The sequence below is a fragment of the Pseudorasbora parva genome, chromosome 5, assembly GCF_024679245.1.
Source record: "Pseudorasbora parva isolate DD20220531a chromosome 5, ASM2467924v1, whole genome shotgun sequence".
In the NCBI taxonomy this organism is placed as follows: Eukaryota; Metazoa; Chordata; class Actinopteri; order Cypriniformes; family Gobionidae; genus Pseudorasbora; species Pseudorasbora parva.
In genome coordinates, this window is record NC_090176.1 from 45004235 (window position 1) to 45031253 (window position 27019).

General features: G+C 37.6%; 1 protein-coding gene across 5 annotated transcripts in view; it reads right to left on the reverse strand.

Moving 5' to 3' along the window:
• hdac4 (histone deacetylase 4) overlaps nucleotides 1-27019 on the reverse strand; it is a 264950-nt gene that overhangs the window by 20818 nt on the left and 217113 nt on the right. For all 5 annotated transcript variants that reach the window (XM_067444476.1, XM_067444477.1, XM_067444475.1 and 2 more), the window contains 6 exons: nucleotides 24182-24237; nucleotides 21938-22025; nucleotides 19087-19206; nucleotides 17701-17798; nucleotides 3184-3302; nucleotides 925-1058 (listed from right to left, as the gene is read on the reverse strand). In XM_067444476.1, the coding sequence (XP_067300577.1) occupies nucleotides 925-1058; nucleotides 3184-3302; nucleotides 17701-17798; nucleotides 19087-19206; nucleotides 21938-22025; nucleotides 24182-24237 (615 nt within the window). The remainder of the gene's footprint in view (nucleotides 1-924; nucleotides 1059-3183; nucleotides 3303-17700; nucleotides 17799-19086; nucleotides 19207-21937; nucleotides 22026-24181; nucleotides 24238-27019) is intronic.

The following is a 27019-nucleotide window of genomic DNA, read 5'->3' on the forward strand; positions in this document are numbered from 1 at the left end:
GAGTGAAAAAAGGTGTAACGACTGAAGATGTCACCCTGACTTAACACAAGAATACACTAACTGTGGTAACTAATATGTTAGTTCCTGTAAATGTGTCTCAAAAAATCCTGTTAACACTTTTAAATATGGTCTCATTCATTAACATTAGTTAATGTATTAACTAACATGAACATTGGACAATACATTTGTTATTAATCTTTGCTAATGTTAGTTAAGAAAAATACAGTTGTTTGTTCATGTTTGCTCACAGCGCATTAGTGTATTGGTATATTAGTGTATTAAGTGTATTGCAAGTGTTACAGAAATCTTAATTAAAAAAACTAAACTACTTTCTTCTAAATTATATATGATATCTATATCAATAAAATTTATAATTTATATTTATATAAATATTATATTTATATATTTATATTTATTTATAATCAAAAATAAATGTATATATTTAAATAAATATATAAATATAAATAAATAAATCATATATATATATATATATATATATATATATATATATACATAAAAAAATATATAAAAAGTGGAGTTTAGTTACTATTTTATTTATAATTATTACATTTCATTTAATAATGAAAATTAATTAATTACACACTCAACCTGTCAACATTCCAGTTTATTATATAACACGCGCACACGCACACATGTTTGAAACTAGAAGAGACCTTTTTTCCCCCCCAGTTCTGTTCACTGTCATTAGTACTGCAGAAATGACTTCACCTTTAAAATGAAACTTTTCTCTCAAGACAAGTAAAATCAGAATGGCTGGCTCAGCTGGACAAAAAAAAAAAATCCATATTACTGAATATTGAAGGATGGTGTCATTCTGTAAAATCCCTTCATCTTTTCCTCCATTCATAAAGCCCCGTCCATCCCTGAGTTCCCCTCCCCGTCTGATCTCCACTCTGCTCTTACCTCGTTTCCAAGTAAAGCAGAAACACATGCTTCGGACGCGTCGCAAATGGCGGTGAGGTCGTGACCCCCCTCCAGCGCGAGCACCAGCCGGCCGCCGGCCAGTCCCATCAGCTGCTTGGTCAGGTAGCCAAAACCTGCCAAAGGGGGAGACAGGAAATACAAGTTGGGGTTATAGAGCTCGCTCAGAAACCGGTGGCTGGCCTTTGATCAAAGGAATCAGAGAGGAAGAAAAAAATTTAAGAGATGGAGAGGAAAAAAAAAAGACAGTATTACATCACATTCCCTCTGTTAAAAAGACGACACTCTGGATTTACTGGGCCTAAACATATAATACGAGGCAGGTTTAATTTTAATAAATGTGGCTTAGTATTTTGGCTCCAGGCATCTTTTGATCTTTGTTTGAATATATGTATCCGACTATACCTCCCTTTCCCAAAGAATCCCATTCAAGCCCATCCTAGATTCATTTATTTAGTTTAATTCTTCACTGGCACGGCATGGTCTAATGGGATGTTCTTCAACACATCGTCCGACGGAACCGTCCAGTACAGCTTAACCACAGAGAACCTGATACAAACTTTGTGCAACATATTACAATGCAACACAAATTGCACCAGAATTGCAGCTACTTTGAATAATTATGTGTATAAGGTGCCTGCACATCTTTCTTAAAGGAATAGTCCTCCCAACACAAACATAAAAATAAAAAAAAAGATTTATACACCCTTATGACGTTCCAAACTTTTACGCTGTTATTTTGTATGAGAACACAAAAGGAGACATTTGGAAAAATGTTACGCTGCTCTTTTCCATACGACGACTCGCCCCAAAAATCCACCCCAAAAAGCATCGTAAAAGATGTCTTCTGAAGTTTTTCAATAGCTTTGTAAGACATAAATAACTAAAAATAGTAATAACTAATACAGTTTGCAGTCTATGTTGATGGGGTTGTATAATTTAAACTTGTTCTGGTAGAGAGGAATGCTCTGGGGTTTGTTCCAAACTCAATTTTTTTTATGGGAACACAAAAGTTTTAATTTAGAGAATTTTTAGGAAGCTCTTGTCCACACAAAGACAGTTCATGGTGACTAAGTTCAATATATATTTCAGGTCTCCTGAAGTCATATGATAGCTTTGTGTGAGAAAACAAAACCATTATTTAGGACTTAAGATAATAAAACTATATAAAACAGTTCAATATAACTTATATTACGATAATATTCAGTGATCGGATCACAAAGGGTCAGCCAAGACATGTTATCACACGTGTGGTTTTATCGACTTGCCAAGACAAATAACCTCAGGAAACAAAGGTGTTTGCTGTCAGTGATGCCAAACTTGGTGAAACTAATCTTAAGGCACCATATTTGAATTTGATATTTTTAAACAAAGAAAAATGTATTTCATTTTGTTCCTTACACGTAATGACTTTAGACTTGACATATCATATGGCGTAAAAATAAATTGTATTTGTTTTTTGTCCTTTTCAGATGTCACATTTGGTTACTATGAACTGTCAGACTTAAGTTAAAAACAGCATAAAAAGTTTGAAATGACAATAGGGTAAGAACATAACGGCAGAAATAATATCATCGCTTGATGTGAAATGACATTCCTTTAAGATAAGCAGAAAAATGAAAAACAAACGCCAGAACCGATCGAATCATGCTTAGATCAGCAGATGGAATGAACCTGATTCAAAGTTCACTTTTAGATGCTAAAATGGTACAAATTCAGACTGGAGTCTTTCTTTAGACTCTGGGCAAATGTTTCAAGAAAAGTGTTTTTATTTTGCACTGACATATGGACAGCTTTCAGCAGGAGATGTAATCTATAAGAGCTGATCCCTCTAACAGGATAAAAGCAGCCTTTTGGACCCCAATAACAAGTGCTGTATAATCCTTAAATGTTTGATTCAGAAACAAGCCTGGAATGCCATCTTGATATTATGCACACATGGAAGAAAAAAAAGAAAAAAAGGGAAAAACATCAGGGATCTTGAAGTATGAGAAAGGATGACTGGTACAATCCCTCCCTTTAGGGATTAGACTTTGCACACAAGAGTGTGGTCTCTTGTTTTTGTGGTATTAGCACATGATAAATGTGAGTGAAATGAAAGCTTTTAGACATGAGAAATGAGCGAGAAAGAGAGAGGAGTGGGACAAAGGCTGACTTCCATGTCAATGAATCATCTTTTTGCTCTGAACCGCTTCATTCCATAAGAATCTCCCTAAGTACAGGGAAACGCAGAACACTTACATTTGGCCGTGAGTTTGTATCCTCCCAGAGGTGGCGGGTGACCCTCCACCGCGTCGAAGCCTGAGGAAACCAGCACCACGTCTGGAGCGAACTCATTCGCAATCGGCATCACCACCGTCCTTCAGAAAGTCAAAAACAAGATCACATGAGTTTCACAAAAGAATAGTTCAGCCAAAAAGGAAAGACATTATTTATTCACCATAATTTTCTCCCATTTTTTTATTATTTACTTTCGTCAGTGGAGATATTTATAGATGCTTTTTCTATGGGCACTTTTGTCCCTCTGAGCATGGAAAATAAACCCTCCTAAAACAAACTTTCACTGGTTTATTCTAATAACAATGTCCATTAGTGGATACATGCATCACATGAGAATTTGGACATCATGGAAGACACATCATGGCCATATTCTAGGATGACAATGTCAAGAATCATTAGGCTCAAATTGTGAAAGAATGGTCAGGAGGGAGCATTAAGAATAATTTCCACACATGAATTGGCATCTCTGAATCCAGACCTTGAACAATCATGTCGGAAGACACATTATGGCCACAACATCACAACATTTATTTCCATCAAGAGGTGCATAAATTTAGCTGAAGATCTAGTATTGACAAGGCAAGAGTCCAGGACTCTGTAAAGTCTCCTCCAGCACATCACAAAGACTTTCAATGAAAAGCTACACACTCCATCAATTATGAAGAACTGCTGTCAAACATGTAACAATGCTCGGAACATAATAATCACTGCAATAATGATTCAGTCAAAGCCATGTTTCCATTACAGATTTGCGCAAAAATTTAGCGATATTTTCCAAATGTCAATAAAAACCTATTGCGAAATGATGATTGCGTTTCTATTCCATTCCAACAGATTTTATGTTTTTTTTCCTCTCGCGATAAGGTATTCCAAAATTATGCCACGTATGTCAGTAGATTTATGTATATCCCAGTCATTGCACTAGCCATTGTTTTAATGGAAGGAGACATAGGCATGATATCCAAACATTAATGGCGATGAAAGACCCTTATACTTGGGGATGGCCACAGAGAGGGGTTTCTGGGTATTTCTCCCTCATCTCTGCTTCAGGGATTTAATGATAAATGGTGGCATTTCTTGTTGTATAGAATCCAGTATTCCTGTAAATATTGTCTTTTATTTTATTGTCTCGTCTTCTGTCCGACATAAGGCGTCATTTTTAAAGAATGACTGTCTTTTATGTACACCAGGTGACCCGTAAATGCAGTTTCCATTGCTGTTTTGCAAAAATGTCCTTTTTCGAATTGCCTGAGAAACCACCTTATACGAGCACAAACACTTTTTTTTGCAATTATATGGGAGTTTTTGGGAAATTGACGCACTCCCATTGGCCATATTTTCGATTTGCACTTTGAATTTGAAGGGTAATGGAAACACGGCTACAGACTCTTTTTTTGGCCGTGCAGTGCATATACAGACAGTTAAATAATATATTCACAGTTAATGCATAATTTAACTGCAGCTTGTCTGTTAAGCATGGTGGAAATGGCACGGCAAAAAGTGCCAATAAATATTAAATTATATTTTAACATTCACTCTTTGTTTAGATTCCATTTTCATTTTTTTCCAAAGCAGAATTAATATACAGGCTTTGAATGATATGAGCATGAATAAAAAATGAATGATGTGAACAAACTCCTTTAAACATTCATGGCAAACAACCCAAAGATGATGAAACAGTGCTATTGTACATTAAATATAGTCCAAACTCCCCGAAAACACCAGTTGCCATCATGGGAAGACATTTAAATTCCAAGAAACAAGACTAGATTCAGTATGATTCATGGGACGAATGTGGTTTTAACGGCTCATTCTGTGGTAAAGTCGCAATTCCTACACCAAGATTGCCTGTTGCACAGACAGCCATTGGACTCAGCAGAGGTCGTAAGACAACATGACTGGGGTGTGTGCATGGCGTGAAAACAATCCCAGCCGTTCTGTCTATAAGGCGCACATAACACACATCCACGCATACACACCCTCCGATTGCGTTTGTCTTGGCAACGCCGATCAGACTTTGTAAGGGTCATCAAAGCTCACGTCGGAAGAAGACGACACGCACATTGATTAGGCGGAGGATATTCAGACTTTGAGTTTATGACTGCGGCCAGGCCCAGCATTCCTTCTGGGCTCACAGCTGTGAGTCTATATTAAGACGACAGATTTCTCTTTCTGAACTGCAGCTGGAGAAATTGGATATATAACTGGGCTTGGTGGGGCGGGAGGCTTGGCGCTCTTTGCTCCAGTGTAGGTGTAGTTGACGTTACAGACTTGATTTGTGCAAGGCTTCATTTCCATGGCCATTAATAAATATTCGATGCAGTAGAGGTTCATGGTGTGGGGGAGAGCGGGGTAAGATGTGTCATCTGCCTAATCAAACAGACTATCTTTTTGTCATGTTTTTTAGAAGAAGTCTCAAAGTTCAATAATAATAATTAAAACATCTTGCTGACCCAAAACTTTTGAACAGTAGTACAGTGTTGCAAAAAACTTTTCTATTTCAGATAAATGCTGTTCTTTTGAACTTTCTATTAATCAGAGTCCTTAAAAAGGTTTTACACAAATGTTTGTTGAGCAGCAAATCATCACATTAGTCTGATTTCTGAAGGATCAAGTGACACTGAAGGCTGGAGTAATGATGCTGAAAATTCAGCTTTGATCACAGAAATAAATTACATTTTAAAATATATTCAAATAGAAAACAATAATGTACATTTAAAAAATGTTTCACAATATTACAGTTGATTTGTTGGTATTTTTTAAAAAATAAATGTAGCCTTGGTGAACATAAACATTAAAAGCTAAAAACCTTAAAAAAACATAAAATATTCTTTTTATATGCATTGCTTAAGATTTCCACTGAAATTATAAATTAAATCTTTTTCCAAAAAGGCATTCCGGTATGTGTTGTAAATTGCTTTGGGGAAAATTGTGCCAGTGGTTCAAATCAACTAATAGTGCAGGAAATCTACATGTATGAAATGACAAGTAATGATAATATTCAAGAAGCTAAAAATAATAAATCAGCATATTAATGGGAGCTTTGATTTTTTTTCTAGTTCATAATTAGATTAACATTTTTATTAATTAATTTATATAAATTGTTCATTGTTAATATTCCTCAATAACTTAACATATCCCCTCACATGACACAGCTCACTTCTAACACGAGGTTACTCAAAATTCCTTAAAAAAATGAAAATCAATTATTAGACATGGTGATGACTCATGTATGCTGCTAGCAGGGAGGTTTCTGTCACACACAGCTATTTTGCATTGCATTAACTGCAGTGCTCAGTTGCAAAATATACTTTGTCTCTGCTTGGATGGGGTTGGAACTTCACTGGCCTGTGGAATATGGCACTTGTCCTCTTGCCGGTGGTGGGCAAAAGGCCCAGCTCCTAAGATGGCCAAAGTCCACAGCTGTGCCTCATATTTTCCACCATAAAGCACCTAACCTCAACTCAATTACACCCTGCGCCCCACACAGAGCCCAGCTGACTGCACCGCCCGACTTACTGGAGGTCTAAAGGCTTCAGAAAGGATGACAGAGGGCTTTGAGAGTCGAACTGGGTTTGCGTCACAGAAAAGCGGCTGAAATGTCATCACACGGCTGCAACAGCACGCAGTGTTTTCAGTGTTGTCTGGGAAAGCGCAGTGGTGTCTGTGTGGTCAGCTGGTAAGTGAAAACAAGCTTGCTTGATACTATTCTGAGAGTCAACAGTGACTCGTGTTGGTGCATGCTAAGGTCTTTATTACTGTCAGTATTAAAATTCTATAGTATTTTGCCTAAAGAAACACCCTAATATTACCCTACAACCAATATGGTACCAATATATTGTGCAACCCTTAATAAAAGATGCAATATGCATATTCACATCATCACCCACTGCTTCTGCAGAACAAAAAATGAGGCCTTTTATGAGTCTCCACTTTGGTGAAATCAATATAATGGAAGCACATATAGTGCGAGCAAAAAAAAAGAAAAAAAAAAAGAGAAAAAAATGACACCCCACTATTTAAGCGACTGTCCAGTAAAATTTTGCAGGTTGCTACTGCTCTCCAGTGCACCATCCAGCGCTTCATGCTTCTGTCCAGTAGGTGGTGGAAAATTTCACCTGCTTCTTTCATACAACAAAGTAAAAGGCGCATTTTAACTGAATTGTTTAAATATCTGGTTGCGTCTCAGAATGTGCATGTCTCTTGACATTTTTGAGGCCTTTAATAAATCCACAGAAAATGATATTGATTAAAACATCCTCTTTTGTGTTCTGCAGAAGAAGGAAATCAAACATGTTTTGGATGATTTGGAGCAAACGAATTAACTTTCATCATCCCTTCCTCGTCAAGAACTTCTATTAATGAGTCCTTTATTCACTAACACAGCAAGAAAAAAAAAGGTTGAGCTTTGCTCAACGGTCACACTTTCCATCACAGGTGACACCTCACTTCGAGGGCCTCCCAACTTGCCAGAAACAGCAGTAGGGCGCCCACATAAAGCCTTCCTCCAGTCTAGCCCTGGGCAAATCAAAGCTACACACAGGCCACAGGCACTCGGAGGGCAGCCGCAGACTCACAGAGGGGTCCTCGGTATGACAGCAGCACTGCGGGCAAGCGGCCAGAACCTTCCGCTCTCTACTTTGATGTTCGGAGACGAGTGCGCTTCAGGCGCCCGCCAAAACTGCTTGCATCATCACATTCCCCCGCCACAAAAAACGCTGCTCTTCTCTCAAAACCGCACGATCAATTATCGAGCCTGTGTGGAAAAGTCTTCTTTAAAGCCTGTGCATTCATGAATCAGACAGCGTTGATGCAGAGATGAAAAAGAGCTTTGCTAATTAGGCCATGGATGCTGAGATTTACGGCCTACGTAGTTGCATCCTGCTCCGAGTGGGAGCCATCCAAACTCCTGTCTCTGCTGACTGTCAGCTTATTTGGCTGCTTTATGGTCGCTTCTGCTGACGGATATGATCATTCCAGCATTTCAATCCGATTGCTTCAAAAAAGCAGGATTAATCACTGGCTAGACCACACAGACACACAACGCACACAAATCAAAACACACAACGCCACTTCGAGGACCAACGGCATCGCTGAACCTGCGAGAGGCCCCTCTATCTTAAACCACGCTCCTTTCTGAAGGTCTTACGTGATGTTTTCCTCGAGGAGCTCCTGTGCAAGTCTTACTGAGAGCCGGCGTCAGGATCCAGAGCTGAGGATACAGATATGAGAAGCCAAGGGCTCATTTCTCACAACAAGATAGGGCCTCTGCCAAATCCCTTTGACCTTTGATTGATACGCCAAACTCTCACACACGCGAATACAAGTATCTAGATTCATTCGGCTGCTATTTTAAAGTCTTTTCTTCATCTACCTTCACTGTTGTCATTCAGGGTTGCCACTCTTGTTGACTAATGAATCGACATGAGCTTTGATGATTTGATTTTTTCATATGATTTTTCCTGTTATTTACTCATTAGATTGACATTAGATTTAAAAATACAGACTAATTTCATGGCAGAGAAGCAATAAAAAGCTGATACTACAATTGTAGTACCCCCCCCCACACACACACAGTTGGTTTTAGTGACATATGGGGACATTCCATAGGCGTAATGGTTTTTATACTGTACATACCATATTTTCTATCCCCTTACACTGCCCCTAAACCAAAACCTACCCATCACAGGAAACATTCTGCATTTTTACTTTCTAAAAAAAACCCCTCATCCTGTATGATTTATAAGCATTTTGAAAAGTGGGGACATGGCCAATGTCCTCATATTTCACCCTCTCCTTGTAATACCCATGTCAATATACACATTTGTGTCCTCATATGCCACAAAAACATGCCCCCCCCACACACACTAACCCCCAATATTTTATATACATTTTAAATGGCACAAGTGAATTTAAAAGTGACATCTACCAATGCTATTAAATTTACAAGTGTTTTAAATAAAGTGAGAATATGAAGAAATGCAAAAATATGCAGAAATTAAATATCCAATACAAGCAAATATGATAACACGATAAACAGAACATATTTGTAGAGGTAGCAAACAAACATCTAACAATATATATTACAATTTCAAATATATAAATATATATAAAAAATAACGGTGGAAAAATCCATGTTCATTCAACATGTGTTGAAAAATAAAAAAAGGTGAAGGAACTTTTTTAGCAGGGTCAAAAACGTTACCTCAAATGACTCTATAGACTCTCAAGGTAAATCATTCAAAAATAAATAAATAAATAAATAAATATGATTTGGTCACAATTGCAATACAATACCCTACAGAGATTTCGAACATTGTTTTCTAATTTCCATGTCTTTTCCAGTCCTGGAAAACACCATTTTAAAATGTATGTTTTTCCATGACCGTAGAACCCCTGTCCATAAAGACAGCGAGTGCAGTCCTTCACAAATAGTGCACCTCTCATCAGCCATGAGCTCACCCTTCACAGAGAGGGCCGCTGGGAAATGTTCATGGCCTCACACGCTGCACCTGAACACAGTATCACGTTCCTCCAGAGCTCGCATTTAGGGGCCCCTTCAGATCCAGCGGACCATCCGTTTGACAGTCAGATCAGTAAATGACAACACACAGAGAGGATCTCTGCAGACTGCGGTTTGGGCTCTACTTTCACTAATGACACAAGTGGAAAAAAGCACATATCTGGATTCTCTCAGTATCGCTCAGTTAAAATTCAAAGGTGAAATAGGAGGAGAAATACTCAGTAATGCTGTAAATATATATATGTATATATGTATATATGTGTATATATATATATATATATATATATATATATATATATATATATATATATATATATATATATATATATTAGGGCCGGGACTTTAACGCGTTAATTAAGATTAATTAATTACGTGACTTTAACGTGTTAATTAATTACGCAAAAAAATGAAAAATTTAACCGCATTTATTTTTGCACCGCGGAACGTTTTTCAATGAATCAGTTTCGACGGACCGATTATACTGGAACACCAACTAGCGCTCCGGAGTCAAGACAACAACAAACCTTGGGTGCGTCTCAGTCAGCTCCCTAGTTCAGTAGTCAGGGCATGATCAGGGAGTCAGCCCATTGACTTATGTCTTGATTAGGGAACTATGGAGCTGATTGAGACGCAGGGCATGAGTGAACATGAACGAAGAAGCTGATGAGACCGCTTTGCTCGGCCCCGTGGATGGGAAATTTTGTTTTAAAAAACGAAAGAATGGAAGCGTCGTCAAGAGCACGGTTGTGTGCAAGCTATACAACAAGGAATTTGCATATCACCGCAGTACATCGAGCCTCAAATATCACAAATATGCTTTTGCTACACTTAATGGCAAACATTGCGCTGGTCTGCTGGACTGAAATAAATAAACAATATTTTGTTGATTAAGCTTATGTATTCAGTCATTATTCAATGGTATACTAAAAATACATGTGAAAAATTACTTCTCATTGTTCTCAGGTCAAATATTTATATGCGATTAAAATGCGATTAATTTCGATTAATTAATTACAAGGCCTCTAATTAATTAGATTAATTTTTTTAATCGAGTCCCGGCCCTAATATATATATATATATATATATATATATATATATATATATATATATATATATATATATATATATATATATATATATATATATATATATATATATATCAGTGCTACTTTTTTCATGGTAAAATCAGGCCTATACCCATACACTTTCCCAAAGTCATTGAGCTTTCACAAAGTCACATTTGATGTTTATTAGGTTGATGCGAAAATCTTTCTGAATTAAGATGCGCAACAGGAAACTGCACCTGAGCCTGCTTGAAACGGTGGCCTTGGGTTTGGTTCACGTGAAGCAATCATGATTAACTTGAAGTTAACTACTATTGATGTAACAAAAGAAAGGAAGAAACGAAAGAAAGATGGAACAAACAAACAAAAGGCGTAATGATAAACAAAGATGCATGAAAGAAGGAAAGAAAGAAGGAAGGAAGGAAGGAGGGAAAGAAACAAATTAAAGGAACAAAGAAACAAAAAGACAGAACAAACAAACAAGCAAAAGAAAGACAGACAGACATAAATAATAAAAGTTGGATTCATGTGAACTCAAGATAGAACACAATTTGTCAAACTGTGGTTCAGACAAAACAATCAAAGCAAGTGTGAAAAGAGCTGAAGAGTCTCAGGAACACAAGGCTACAGAGCGTGAGAAGATCTTCATCGTCCTCCTCCTCCTCCTCTTCTCCCCAGCGGCAGCCAATCTGCCTCGCTATGGGGTCGGTGGGAAGACAGCGGAGCTTGGCATGAGAGTACAGGACCGCATGTCTGGGATATACAAATGTCGTTTATCTTTCTGTCTCACACACAAACACTCTGAAAACGTTTTCGTCCCATGGCATGAACAAGACCAGCGGCGACCTCCATGTCTCTAGATGCTCATCCGCTCCACCCGAAACTCACTGCTATGAATCCTCTTCCAAAAGCTTATTCAGAGAAACTTTCTGTCATGTTTGCCAGGGGGGCACACAGAGAACGGATCCACAGATGAGGAAGACTCAACCATGACGTGCAAGATGAGGCAAGGATTTATGACTGGTAATTAGCATTAGCCTGCGCAAATTTCCTTGCAATGGACTGAGACAAATTACATGGACTGGAACCACAAGGCTCTCGAAAACCGATCCCACCTCACGGGTCCACCAAATCCCAGAGCTGGAACATGCCAAGAGTGGTTTGGAGCTGAAGGATCATGCACTTGTAAAACCAAAAAAATAAAAAATAAATACAAGGGCAGTGAAGGGTTAATGCTAGTCATGGCTATCCATCAGTCTCAAAGGCTTTTCCAATCGCTTCCCCCGTCCAAAAAAAAAAGAAGAAAAAGCGAGAACGCAAAGAGTAAAGGCGGTGGGGAGGGGGCACTTCAAAGCCTTGTCATCTGGCATTGCGAAGAGCTGGTTTGAATTAACTTCAATTCTCCTTTCTGTTTCCAAGTTCATGGTGAGAGTGCCTGGGCTTCTGGTTTTCATTAGAGCCAATTTTCTTATCTTTTTTCTCCCTACTTTCTTCATCCTAGGGTTGATCCCCTGCAAATGCAACGTGGCACTGGCTGGGTCTAAATAAGAAGGTGCTGCCCGTAAGGCATGCATTGTCCCGAGAGGCCCACAAAACATCTCGCTGAGGAGGAAACACGACGAGCAGGGGGGGAAAAAGATATGGGTGAAAAAGAAAGAGATGCATAAAGAGGGGAAAGTGATAAGTGAGAAGAATGTAAGAAAAAAGACAGACAGAAAGGTACAAAAGAAACAAACAAGCAAAAAAAAAAAAAAGCACAAAAAAACAAGGTGAAAAAAGAACGAACAAATAAACGAAAGAAAGATACCAAAGGAACAAACAAAGAAAAGACACAATTTGACAAAACAAAGCAAAAAAATAATAAAATATCAAAAGACAAAGATTAAACAAACAACAGAAAGAAAGAAACAAAACAGAAAAAAGACAAATAAAAACAGAGATACAAGACAAAACTAAAAGAAAAAGAAACAAACAAAAAAACAATAAAAAAAGACAGAAAGAATGACATAGAAAGGGTGCGATAAATAGAAATAAAATTAAAGGCAACAAAAAAGATAAAAATAAAGGATAAGAATGACAGAATGAAGAAAGAAAGAAAGAAAGAAAGAAAGAAAGAAAGAAAGAAAGAAAGAAAGAAAGAAAGAAAGGATGGCGTGAGCAGGAAGGCAGTAGACAGATATATATGAACTGTTATGTTCTCCCTCCTCAGTCTCGAGGGATCATTAAATCAAACGCTGAGAAACGTTTGTAAAGAGCAGCTGATGACAGAAAACGAGAGAGAGAGAGAGAGAGAGAGAGAGAGAGAGAGAGAGAGAGAGAGAGAGAGAGAGAGAGAGAGAGAGAGAGAGAGAGAGAGAGAGAGAGAGAGAGAGAGAGAGAGAGAGAGAGAGAGAGAGAGAGAGAGAGAGAGAGAGAGAGAGAGAGAGAGAGAGAGAGAGTGAACGTGGGTGGATCATGGGTGGAAGCCGGACAGAAGATAACTACTCTAGGAACACAACCCGATTACAGATCATTTCAAGTTTGAGTCAGTTAACATGGAGTTTCCTCTGACTCAGAATGAATCATGAGCAGATCTGCATGTAATTCGATTAAAATAATGGCTCAGGTACCTCAGTAACTCAAACAGTAGAGCATTACATATGCACTGAGCTACATGGATACTCTCGTGGCAAACGCTGCTGCTAATATGGCTTGGGTTATTCCACATCTGTGGTGCCATTTAACAACAGAATGGTTTTCAAAAATTAAACTCATCCATCCAACATTACTGTATTAAATTAATCTTACTGTATTATGTCCTCTTTTACAGTTTAATCAAGGTCATAAATGTAAATAATAATAATAATAATAATAAACAAACCACATGACCTTTAACCTAAATAATTAAAAAAGGTAATAATTTTAATTCGCATGTAATAGTAAAAAAATACTTGCAATATCCTAATTGAATCATTTATAATATATAATATAAATGATTATATTTATAATATTAAACATGATCAAAAAGAGTACCTTTCACATTTTAAATAATCAAAGACCTGCTTTTATGTAAATTATTAAATACATACTGAACAATTTAACTTTGTACTATGTTTATACATTTCTGAGATATATTTCACGTGCTAATTTTTTTACTTCTTTTAAAGTGATAATTAAAAAAAAATGCAAATAATCAATATTTGGTCATGTCATATAGGCAAAGTTAAATGCAGCGTTTAGGCTTATAGTGTGAAGGTGAGCTCAATGAGTGAAAGTGAGCGGTTGGCAACTCCAAGTAATATGGAAACAAAGCAAAACTATCTATTAAGGTAGATCTGCATCAAACTACAAAACGTATCAGACTTATTCTCAATGGCCAAACTGGAGCATCTTAATATGGGTGCTGATGCAGATCAGATCAGGAGGACATTTGGGGTCAGACTCAGCTGGCATCGCTTAGACCCTGCGTGAGGAAAAGCCGCTGAAGAGAGGTGAAGCGAATTTATCGAAGAGAGATTTATGACGACGGCCGGACAGATGGAGAGTGGGCTGATTGGGTCAAAGGGAGGGAGGTGGTCTGTTTTTTTTTTTAAAACAGGGAAGAGTGAGGACTATCCTATCTTATCGCCCTGCAGTGGGCCATATTTTAGCCATCTACCTGCCGGAGCAGCCTGAACGCGTTGGGCACGGAGGCCCCTCTTCAAAGAGCATCTCGAATCGGCCGTGCGCCCGCACTCGTTATTAATAGCCCCAAACACCAATGCTAATAGGGCTCAGCTTTACTGGCCCGCCATCAAAGACTCCCATCAGCCCCTGCTACAGATAAAAGGGACAGTTCAACGGATGAGCAGAGCTTATACAAATTGTTACAAGACACCATTCACCCACCCATTCTCCAACAACCCACCTACAGTTCATGGAAATCCCTGTGAAAATGGGGCTTTGCCTGGGGCTTTCACACTGTTCGGCTGTCATATGAGAGTGTGTTAGTGAGCAATAATAAGCCGGTGAATTGGTTTGGCTCTGTACTAAAACCTAGTGAGCTGCCTATATTTTAAGGGAGCATAAAATTACTGAAATGCTAAAAAAGTATGCATAATTATTCAAAAATATCTTATTTTGACCAAAAGTTAAGGCAGTATCATGTTTATTAGGGATGTGATTAGGGATGACACTTGCCCTGCGTCCCAATTCGCATACTATCCATCCTAAATAGTATTCGAAAATAGAATTAGTATGTCCCAAATCATAGTATGTTGAAAAGAGTATTCCAAAGATTCCTGGATGGTTTACTATTTCCGGTCCGAATTCGAAGTATGAATCGATGGGCACTCAAACGGCTGATATTGCTCACAACCCACTGGTCACCCGAGGTCGTATGGGGATTCGATTAGAACTACAAACGCGGATAAAAAGCGTTAAAAACTACAAACATGGTGGATGTGCGAGTCCAGCGGTTAAGTAGAGAAGTTTAGATAAAGGGGTTTGAGTGACCAACTATCAATATTTAACCTGACAAAAATATATTTATTCAGTGTTGTCCACATTATATTTCACCTGCAGCAGCATTGTGAACTTTTGTAATGACATGTTTGGCCATTACCTTTTAAATGCATCATTATATTTAAACTGCAAACACATGAGGAGAGTCTCTGCATTAAAGACCCACACATGGCAGATCAACGAGCGGCTACATTTCTCTCCGAAACGGTAGGAGATTAATCTGCATGTGGAGGATTTGAACTGTGACGAATCTGACGATGCCTTACAGGGCAGATAAACGGTGACAGGATGCACGTAACTAAGCGACAGAGTCCGTTAAAGGTGGCGAAGTAGTATGTCCCGAAGCTTGCATACTTTTCTGCTACACACTCAAAAGTATATACTTTTTCTTCACAAAAAGAGTACAAACTTTTAGGACGTAGTATTAGTAGGCGAATTGGGACGCAGTGATGGTCAGGTGGAGCCGGGTATTGAACCACCAACCTTCCGGTTTGTAGACAATCTACATGAACCACTGAGCCACTGTCGCCGTGGGCAAGTGTTGTAACGGGTGTTGATACACCGCGTATGTTTGGAAATGTCACACCCCGCACTGTGAGCTTCAACCCAGTGGCAACCTCCCCCAGTTTCTGTTGAAGCCAACACGGAAGTGAATAAACTGTAATTCATCGACTGGCCGCTAGGGACAGGCTCCAGAAGGGAGCAGAATCTCATTGAGCCCCATGTTAAAATTCACAACTACACAGCAAAAAAACAAAACAAAACGTGTTTAAAGTCTGGTAAAAATTGTGGTTTTGGTCTATACGGCTAATTTTGCCCTTAATGCCAACTGTGAAGGGGGGAGATTTTTTTTTATAACTCATTCGTTTACATTATATAAAACCTTAAAGTTCTGCATAAAAAAGGGCATGGCCACTTTGAGTGTCAGATGGAAAGCCATTTATCTGCCGTCTATAGTCATTGCGTCACCTCAGCTCCGCTCACATCCCGCCTCTTTGCCCATTTTCTGTTATCCGGGCGTGACTTGTGATGACGCACTGCTAAGATGGCAACGGCCAGCACGTCTCTACTTTATGCTTCAGAACGGCTCTTCGGAATCCTATGGAGGACATCATGGACACTGCGTCCATATTTTTTTACAGTCTATGGCTTCAGCACACTACTAAAGCAACTCATCCAAGCAGATTAAGAATGCAGTGCCATAATTTCTCTGAAAAAATTGACAAAATGACAATTATAAATAGAATTCAATAACAAAACATGCCAATAAACTGTGTTAAATCTAACTAAAACTGACCAGTGCTTTTAATACTTGTGTCTTTTGTATTTGTTTGCTCTTTAGAGTATCATTTAGTTCATTATCCAAATCTACTAAAATATTGTGATACAAAACTGAGTTGAGTTGCGTTGATAGCAGGGCAGCTTACTAGGTTTTGAAACACAGCACTTATCTTTGAAAAAAGAATTTCATAAAAAAGTTTTTTTTATGTCTCTCCTGATAAAAAAGAAAACGTTAATTGATCCAGCTGATCAAACTGAAGTATGTTTTCCTTGCAGCTCTTCAGAGCCTGTTAGATTTATCCAGCATTCTCAATCGTCACATCCTATTCTACAGTGGTAAAATATAGTCCTTCTACTGGCTGTGAGGTCATTGGGGTAGCCCATCCAATAAAAGGACACTGCCTTGCGATAAATTCAGCCCTAAACAGGCCAGTCTCTGCCACATGTGCTCACATAAATTCTCTTACCGTGCAGCTGGTGGTAATATAAATAGGTTGAGGGAGTAAATAACTATTCAATGAAAGAAATATACAACAAAAACAGTGAGGCAAATATATCTGGACATTAGTTATAAGTGCGTTTTTCATCAATATGATTCTGCTGCTCAAACTGGAGCCATTCTGAACGTTTTCAAAAATAAAAAGAAAAAAGAAAAAAAGAAAGCCAATTCTGTGCGAGAACCATGGCTTTAGCAGCGACCACTAAAACCTGCTGGTCTCGAACCAGGAACAAATAACATCAGTGTCTGAAGGGGATAATGTCCACATGAATGAGTTTTTAATTAGACGTTTGCTTTGTCTTAAAATGCATTAAAATGTATTTTGTCTTGAAATCTGCCACTACACTAAGAAAAAACAAACACTTGTTTTAAAGATACAATCAATTCAAATAAGTCTTTATATCGTATGCAGTGTTGTTTCTGAAGTAAATGTCTTGTTTTAAGATTTAATTTTCCATTTAACTGGAAAGTTAGACAACAAAAGTGATGTGATTCACATGCAGTTGGCAGACACTGCTCCTATTTTCATTGTGTTTTAATACTTGCAAACAAAGACCACCATATACTATGCGCAGTTATGAGGACCTGCTTGTTTTGGTGTAAAAGAGGAGTAGGGGTGACAAAGATACCTGAATGCTGCTAGATAATCCGCATCACCCATGGGTGGCTCCAGACCTCCAGTGAAGGCCATGTTCACGTTAAAGCCCACACCTGGACCAGTGCCCACCTATAGACAGACAAAAACAAGACACAAATACAGTACAACTTCAATTGAATGTGTGTAGTAAACTCTCAGGATTACTGGAGCAGATGAGCAAGAGTTATGAATCATGCACATTCAAGCAACCTCAGGGAAACCTCTAAATTAAGGCTGATGTCAGAGAGCCAATACAAGACAAATCCCAACAATTACGACCAGAGTTAAACTGTAATGAGGTTTTATTCAAAAGCCAAATGGACTTTGACTAATACCAGAATTTAGGGATATATCTGAGTCAATTAAATTTCAATCCCCTCATTAGTTCAGAGGCAGGAGCTGACTTAGCGGATTAATGATAACGAGCATTAATTATAACTGGGAAAAACGGGAGTCAAGGGGAAAAGCAGAACACAACTGTCTTTTGCTCTGCTCATGTCAGGTTGACATGGAATGTATATTAAATATTCACAATAGGTTTGTTTGCATATATTGAATTGGTGTTTGTGTATATATATATATATATATATATATATATATATATATATATATAAATTCAATTCCATGTCAATAAATACAATATATAATATATAAATAAATACATAAATAAAACTTGATTTGTGAGTGCATCTGCGCAGTCACATGGCCAACGTCACAAATTTCTTTGTTGGATAAATAATTATATAAAATAGCAATATATTAATAATTTTATCTTAATGTTTGCCAATGTATTATTAGTTTACACATTTTTTTTAGGTTTAACCAAGATTTTGATTCTTTATTTTATTTAGTTTTTATGTTGTATTCCTTGTAGTTTAAATGTACATTAAAATGATGATTAAATTGTGGTTCTTACTGAAAAAAAGTAAATACATGCATTCTTTGATATACAGCACCACTCAAAGGTTTGTGGTCAATATGATTTTTTTTTTCTTTGAAAGAAAATAATACTTTCATTCAGCATTAAATTAATCAAAAGTGACTTAAAGACTTTTCTGTACATTGTTACAAAAGAGTCCTATTCATCAAAGGATCCTGAAAATAAATGTATCGGTTTCCACAAAACTATTAAGCAGCAAAACTTTTTTCTGAAGGATCACGTGACACTGAAGACTGGAGTAATGATGCTGAATCACAGGAATAAAGTGCATTTTAAAATATAATAAAAACTAAAGCAACTTTAACTGTTTTTTCCCTATATTTTTGATCAACCACACACAAGGGAAGCATAAGTCTTTTTTCAAAAACATAAAAATATGTTACCACCAACCACAAGCTTTTGAACATAAAATAACGTCAGAAGGCACGTAAAGCCCACCTCATCGGGGGCTCCGCTGCCAGGGAAGAAGTTCCCATCGTCGTAGCGATGGAGAGACAGATACAGGACATTAGGATCACTGTAGAAGGCCTGTTGAGTCCCGTTGCCGTGGTGAACATCCTATGGAACAGCACAAACAATTCATGTCATCTGTTCTATACTAAAGCAATCATTCATCTAGTCAAAACAACAATATTTGGTTAAGCAATGTAAAAATCAGATGCTGCAAAAAGACATGCCGTCACTCTGGTGTATTCACATTGAAATAAAAAGGGTGTAAAATCTATTCTGAGCCGCCTGTGATGCAGGAGGACAGTTTAAGAGCTGTATTCTTTTGTTGATTTCTTTCATGTCTGCCACTACATGTCACGGTCAGCTTCCCCGTAAACAGCAGGTCTGTCAGAAGGGCCGTGTGACAGACAGGAGGAAATGAAAAGCATTTTAAAAGGAAACCCTAATGACCCCAACAGAGCTCTGCCCTGACGCCACCTTTCTTCTTGTGCATGTGGACACATTACAGGCTACCGCTGACCCAGGATGAGACCGTCCCACATACCATAAACTATTATATTGTTTTTTACTGAAAATACATTTTAAAATATTTTAAGTATTTTTATTATATAATCATAACATATATGAAAATACAAATATATATAACAAATCCTTTTCCACAGTCATGGCACTGGTTATGTTAGCACTATAAATATTTATTAAATACGTTATTATAAAGTATATACAGTATGTATATAGAATGTATACACAATTTTTATTTATTTAATTAAGTGAAAGGTTCATGCTTTCATCACCAGTAGGGTGGACTATTGTAATGGCCTTCTCACCGGCCTTCCCAAAAAGACCATTAGACAGCTGCAGCTCATACAGAATGCTGCTGCCAGGATTGTGAGCAGAACCAGAAAATATGACCATATCACACCAGTCCTCAGGTCTATACACTGCCTTCCAGTTACATCTAGGATCGATTTTAAAGTACTACTACTTGTTTATAAATCTCTCAATGAGCTAGGACCTCAATACATCGCAGATATGCTGATTAAATACAAACCCAACAGATCACTCAGATCAGCAGGATCAAGTCAGTTAGAAATACCAAGAGTTCACTCAAAGCAGGGAGAGTCTGCCTTTAGCTATTATGCCAGCCGCAGTTGGAACAGATCAGATGTGCTCCAACAGTAGCCACATTCAAATCCAGACTCAAAACACATCTGTTCAGCTGTGCATTTACTGAATGAGCTCTGTGCCGCTGTACGTCCGACTGATTGCACCTTATCTATGCATCATTTTTTTAAATTCTTTTTATAACTGTTTTAGTTTACCTTTGTTCTTTTCTTTGGTTATCATCATTTTATTATTTTTAATTCTCTTTACATTCTATTCTTTTTCTTATGCATTTTTATCCTCTATATTCCTTTCTATGTAAAGCACTTTGAATTGCCATTGTGTATGAAATGTGCTATATAAATAAACTCGCCTTGCCTTGCCTTAAGTTTTTAAATATTGAATGCAAATGAATATATATATATATATATATATATATATATATATACACACACACACACACACACACACACACACACACACACACACACACACACACACACACACACACACACACTTTTTCCACTGTCATGGCACTGATTTTGTTAGCATAATCATTTAATTTATTAAATACTGTATTATAAATCATACATAATAACCAATTATTAAAATATTTACTTTTTTATAAATTAAAAATGATTAAAAAAAGAAATCCCCACCCCCCACCCCACATTATGGCACTGGTTATTCTAGCAAAAACCCCCAAAAAATGTGCGATAAAAGATGCCCATGGACATTTACTGTAAATAATGCTTGTCATTCTTTATACAGTATATGAAACAACAGTTTCGTGTTCTGGAATCACTTTGAAAATGGTGTTTATTTTGTGTTTGGTTACTAGTGGCAGAGAAATATGAAAAATATATTTTTCTTAAAGGGTTACTTCACCGCTTTTTCATATTAAACTATGTTATTCCCTTAACTAAAACGAGTTGATACATACCTCTCTCGTCTCAGTGCGTGCTCTTAATCTCTCTGACGCGCGGTGACAATCTGATAGCATTTAGCTTAGCCCACTAAGCCCAGTTCATTCACTATGGAAACAAACAGAGATCAAGTTAGAAGTACCAAACACCTCCACGTTTCCCCTATTTAAATACAGTTACACGAGTAGTTGAACGATCAAGTATGGTGACAAAATAAAACGTGGTACTGCTCTAATCGGATTAAAAAGGAGAACTATAATGTATGGCGGATTAGCACTTCTGAGAGTACTTCGGCTCGGCGCAGTAAAAAGTCCCGGCCGAAACATCTTTCCTCACACCTCCCCCTCACTCTCTCATTTCTGTCAATAGGGAGATGTGAGGAAAGATGTTTCGGCCGAGACTTTTTACTCCGCCGAGCCGAAGTACTCTCAGAAGTGCTAATCCGCCATACATTATAGTTCTCCTTTTTAATCCGATCAGAAAAGCGCCACGTTTTATTTTGTCACCATACTTGATCGTTCAACTACTCGTGTAACTGTATTTAAATAGGGGAAACGTGGAGGTGTTTGGTACTTCTAACTTGATCTCTGTTTGGTTCCATAGTGAATGAATGCTATTAGATCGTCACTGCATGTCAGAGAGATTAAGAGCACGCACTGAGACGAGAGAGGTATGTCTCAACTCGTTTAAGTTAAGGGAATAACATAGTTTAATATGAAAAGGCAGTGAAGTATCCCTCCAAGTAAGAAATTTTGATTTCATGAAAAAAAAAAAAAACATATATACAACCTAATTGAGTGTGCACTTACCCAGTCTACAATGAGAACCTTGCTGACGTTGAGTCTCTGCTGTAGGAGTTTGGCTGCAATGGCGACTGAGTTGAAATAGCAAAACCCCCTGTTATGTCAAAAACAAAAGCAAAAAAAAAAAACAGTGGGTGAGAGAGAGAACACAGAACCAGGGCAGTCAGCTGGTGTGTGTGATCTATTGTGGAGGGCCTGATCGTGTGCATTTGTGAAGTGGACCTCCTGGCCTGATGGATTGTCTCATTTCGCTAATGACACGATTCACCCACTGCGTCCTGGCTTGACATCAGAGCGTAAGAACAGGACCTGGCCCACGGCCCACGGCAGAGGCACCAAACCTCAGTCGGCTCCCCAAACACGGCATCGATGGAACAATCCTTTTATTTAACCTTTCACCATAGAGACTGAGGAACACTCGTTTACTTTAACCTTTCCGTAATGAGGGAGACGCACTGGGAATAAAGATGGGAGGAGCAGCTGTGACGCTCCAGCCTTTTAGAGCAGCAAAGCTCAGCAATTAGAGGGAATTTAGACCCACATTAATGATACCTGACATTCACTTGGATAAACCATCAGGCTTCTAGATAAATAAAATTGAATCCAAGTTGCCTGAGCTTAATAGCGGAACATCGTGTACCCAAACATCTCACAACAGTATGCCAGATCAGGAATAAATTGGATAAAAAAAGTCCAAAGTAGGCCCTGAAACGCTTACAAAATGAATCATGAAATCAAGTTATTATGTTTCAGGATTTGGTCAGTAAAAGGAAGCACTAAATGTTGAATGACAATGTTGAAGTCAAAACTAATGGTCACTTTATAAGAGATTTGCATTTGTTACCACAATTTGAGGAATGTTCAAATACAGTGATTGTAGTTATGATCGTGTGTTTATCAAAATAAACTAAAAATAATATTTTTTAGATATTTTTTAAATAAATATAATAAAAAGATAGCTGTTTTGGGACTTAGTGCCCTATTTTACCGATGTAAGCACATGGTCTGAATTGCATGGCACAGGTGCACTTAGGGCGTGTCCGAATCCACTTTTGCTAGTTTAACGCTGGAAAAAATGGTGGGTGCACTTGGTGCATGGTCCAAAGGGGTTGTACCTAGTCTCTTAATGAGTCATGAGTATCATATCGCCATTCCCTTTAAAAGGCAGTTGAGCTTGCACCATGGCGGATTCGCTATTTACATGGTGGAATTTGTGAGCAGAAAGACTGAACACTTATCCAGAGAGGAATCCTTTTATATTTAATATTTTAAAAAATGTGTATGCCGTGTCTGTGTGTGTGTAATTAGCAGGTGTGTATGCACCTGCTTTTGAAATTACACAAAAAATGCTGCGCTATTGATTTAGACTAGGTTTTTGTTAGTCAGTGGCGTGCAACTAACACACACACCTCAAAAAAACAAACATGCCAACAATGCGCCTGAACATACCTTGTGTTCATAAGCAAAAAGATGGGTGGGAGTGCATTTGGTATTTAAACATCATGGGCGTTATCATGAAAATGCGTCGGGCTGTTGTTACAGATATACTGAAACATATTTAGCCCATAAATTAAAGAAAAAGAGTATATGTTTTTATAATTACTTTCCCTCAACTTATCTTTGGTAACAGGTTTGATTGTTTGAGTTTGAGTCACAATTGCAGTGATTCTTTCACTTAGAATAGGAAAAATTGTGTGATTACAAGATTGTGAGCACAGCTAACCAGCTATTTTTTTCATTTATTAATTAAATATTTCATTAATTTAAACACTGAATGAATCTAAAATAAATATGCGTCAAAATTATTTGCTGTATTTTACATTTAAATGTATGTATTTTTAAATTGTGTGTGTTCCCTGGAAATCAAAACTCTGAAGTCGAGCTAAAGGAACACCCTTTTATTATTGGATCCAGAAAAGACACACCAAAGTCTACCTTCATGAAAAAATTGCTGTTTACAACTCATGCTAGCCCTTCCAAATAAAACTGGCGTGAGTCTGTGTAGAGATAAGATTGGCCTACTGTGCTGTATTCACCTCACCGACAATTTGCATTACTGTACCGAAGCCAGCGAGAGCGCTGGAAGTCCTGTAGTCTTGGCCAGGCGATCCACTGCAGAGCTGGAATTCATTTGTGTGAGAGGATAGTGTGTATAACACTGATTTATGATGCTGTGCGTGTGTTTGAAGTGGATGCTGACATCGGCTATGGGGTTTATTTTGAGATCTCAGAGATACAGTGAAAACGTACATGGGAGTGCTCTCCTCAGCGTGGTGTCCTGGAGGTCGAACCACAGCAAAGCCGTTCTGTGAACACAAACACACACAGCGTCTTGGACTTTAGAAGACAGATATACAGAAGCACCTTGACACAGTAGGGGCATCCCAATTCACGTACTTATGTACTATTATGTGCCGTTTTGTATAGTGTTATGCTGTTATATAGTAAAAGTAGTGTTCTCACTGAAAATCCCAAATAGAAAAAGTACACTTTAAATACCCGGATGATGCACTTAAAGGGGAATGACAATTCTGTCATTATATAGTCACCTTCAAATTGTTTCAAACCTGTATGAATTTCTTTCTTAGAAGATATTTTGTAGGATATGTTTAACCAAACAGTTGATGGACCCCATTAAAGGGTTAGTTCACCCAAAAATGAAATTTATGTCATTAGATGACCCTAATGTTGTTCCACACCCGTAAGCAGGGCCGGCGTTTGCTATAGGCGAGCTAGGCGGTCGCCTAGGGCGACAATTGTGTTAGGGGCGCGAGCGCGCTCTAGTGCCGCCCATTACTTCCCATTAAGCATATAATCGGAACAAGCGAAATACAACATTATGTTTATTAAACATGATCATCATAGGGCGCCCCCTCAGCCACACGTTTAATTACTTATCAACCTGATTATTAAGTTCAGGCGTTAGTTCAGGCAAGTGCTCATCTTGCGCGTTCATCAAAAATGAGGCGTCTAAACCCCGCGGATGCACATGGATGGGAAAAAGAGAAAAAAAGAAAGGAAGAAAATCGAAAGAAAGCCCAGTATAGAGGTTAGACTTCTTATCTCAGCCAATAAGTTGTCAAACAAAATAAAATTACTTAGTATCAATCTTATCAACTAATATTTATTTTATGAATATTATTAATATTGTCACTAGCTATCACCTGCTAGTTTTCTACATAATTACTATACGTATTACAAACATAACTTCACTGAGAATAATCTACAATAACCTACATGGATGTCATTTAAATATCAAAAGTCCAGTTCGTTATGAATATGGATAACGTATGCACGTTATTTATGAAAAGTAGGCTACAAATGCTCTCTACGTGGGCGTCGGAAGGAAATAAATACGGCCTCTCTGTTTTTTTTGTTTTTTTTACTAGAGCAGCCTAACGATAGATGCCATATTATATACATTAAAGACAAATATGCTGTGTTCACCAAGTTCTGTACAGTGGCTGTGGTGTAGTGGTAAGACGCATGGTATCAAGATTTGATGCAGGTCGATCAGAGGTTCGATCCCACCTTTTGCCACACTCGCTCTATTCCCTTTTCACATATCAGATCGGAAAGGCATTTATTTTCAATAAAAAGTGAGAAAATGTTTGAAAAGTGGAAATAAAGCGTAGAACGTGTTTAATAATAAGTGTTTCTCGGTTAGGGGTAGGCCTAGGAAAACAGACATGTGCTGAATTAGAGATGATAAAAGTGAGTGGGGTGGAGGGAGAAGAAAAGACAATGCTGAATAAAGTCGTAGTTTTTGTTATTTTTGGACCAAAATGTATTTTCAATGCTTCGAGAGATTCTAACTAACTAACTGATGCCACATATGGACTACTTTGATGATGTTTTTATTCCCTTTCTGGACATGGTCAGTATAGTGTGCATACACTTGAACACGCTCTCGGACTAAATATAAAATATCTTAAACTGTCTTCCGAAGATGAACGAAGGTCTTATGGGTGTGGAACGATATTAGGGTGAGTCATTAATGACATCAATTTCATTTTTGGGGGAACTAACTCTTTAATGTCCATAGCATTTGTCAATGGGGTCCATCAACTGTCTGGTTAGATTGATTGATGCTTTATTGAAACTTTACAGGAAATTATGTAAATTATGTTACCAACATTCTTCAGAATATCTTCTTTTTAAAAATGATTTCATATGGGTTTGGAACACCTGAAGGTGACATAATTTTCACCTTTGACTCTTAACAAAATAACCTTATAAAATTCCTACATACATGTATAGTGCATCATTTGTGTGAATGTATAATTTTATTAACAAACATTTTAAAATAATTTAATGGGAGATTAATGAAATAAATTTGAATGTATTTAGTTTAATCTTACATTAATGTGTGTTATACTAAAGAGAAGAAATGTAAGATAAAATAAAGGGAAAATTACAATTAAATAAAACAATATAATTCATAACAGCTTAATTTGAAATATATAAATGTTTGAATGAATGAATGAATGAATAAATAAATAATTACATCTATACATAAATGTGATACTCTGAAATTATCAGCCTTGCTTTATTACAGTAGTGATCACTAAAAATTATGGAAATATTTTAAAGAGATAACACTAGAAAACAATTTCTAGGCAATTATAATTTAGTAAATAACAATATAAAAAAAGTAAATAAAAACACCTATATTTCAAGATTTCACTTTATTATTCAGATATTTATTGAAAGTTTGATGTAATAATGGTTCATTTAAGTTAGATTTTTTAAGTAGCTTACTTAAAATGATCACAACGACGGACAGTACATCCTTCCTTATTCTTTTTTTATTAGCTGTGATTTATCATTTGATGCAGCAGTTTGCTTTGAGTGAGGACTCAACACTGGAGCTTGTTGCACTGCACCTGGCTTGGACACAGTCTAGCGGAGGTATGCTAATGAATGTGGGTTCATTTACAAAAACATAATTCCAAAGTGATTCTTGGAAGCATCAGTCAGACTTTCAGTCCTGTCCCTCCTTTACCTCCTCACAGCTAATGCCTTTCCCATTCGGGCTGGTGGACAATAAAGCTCAGTGGATGCTACCTGCCTCCCCGCGGCTATCGA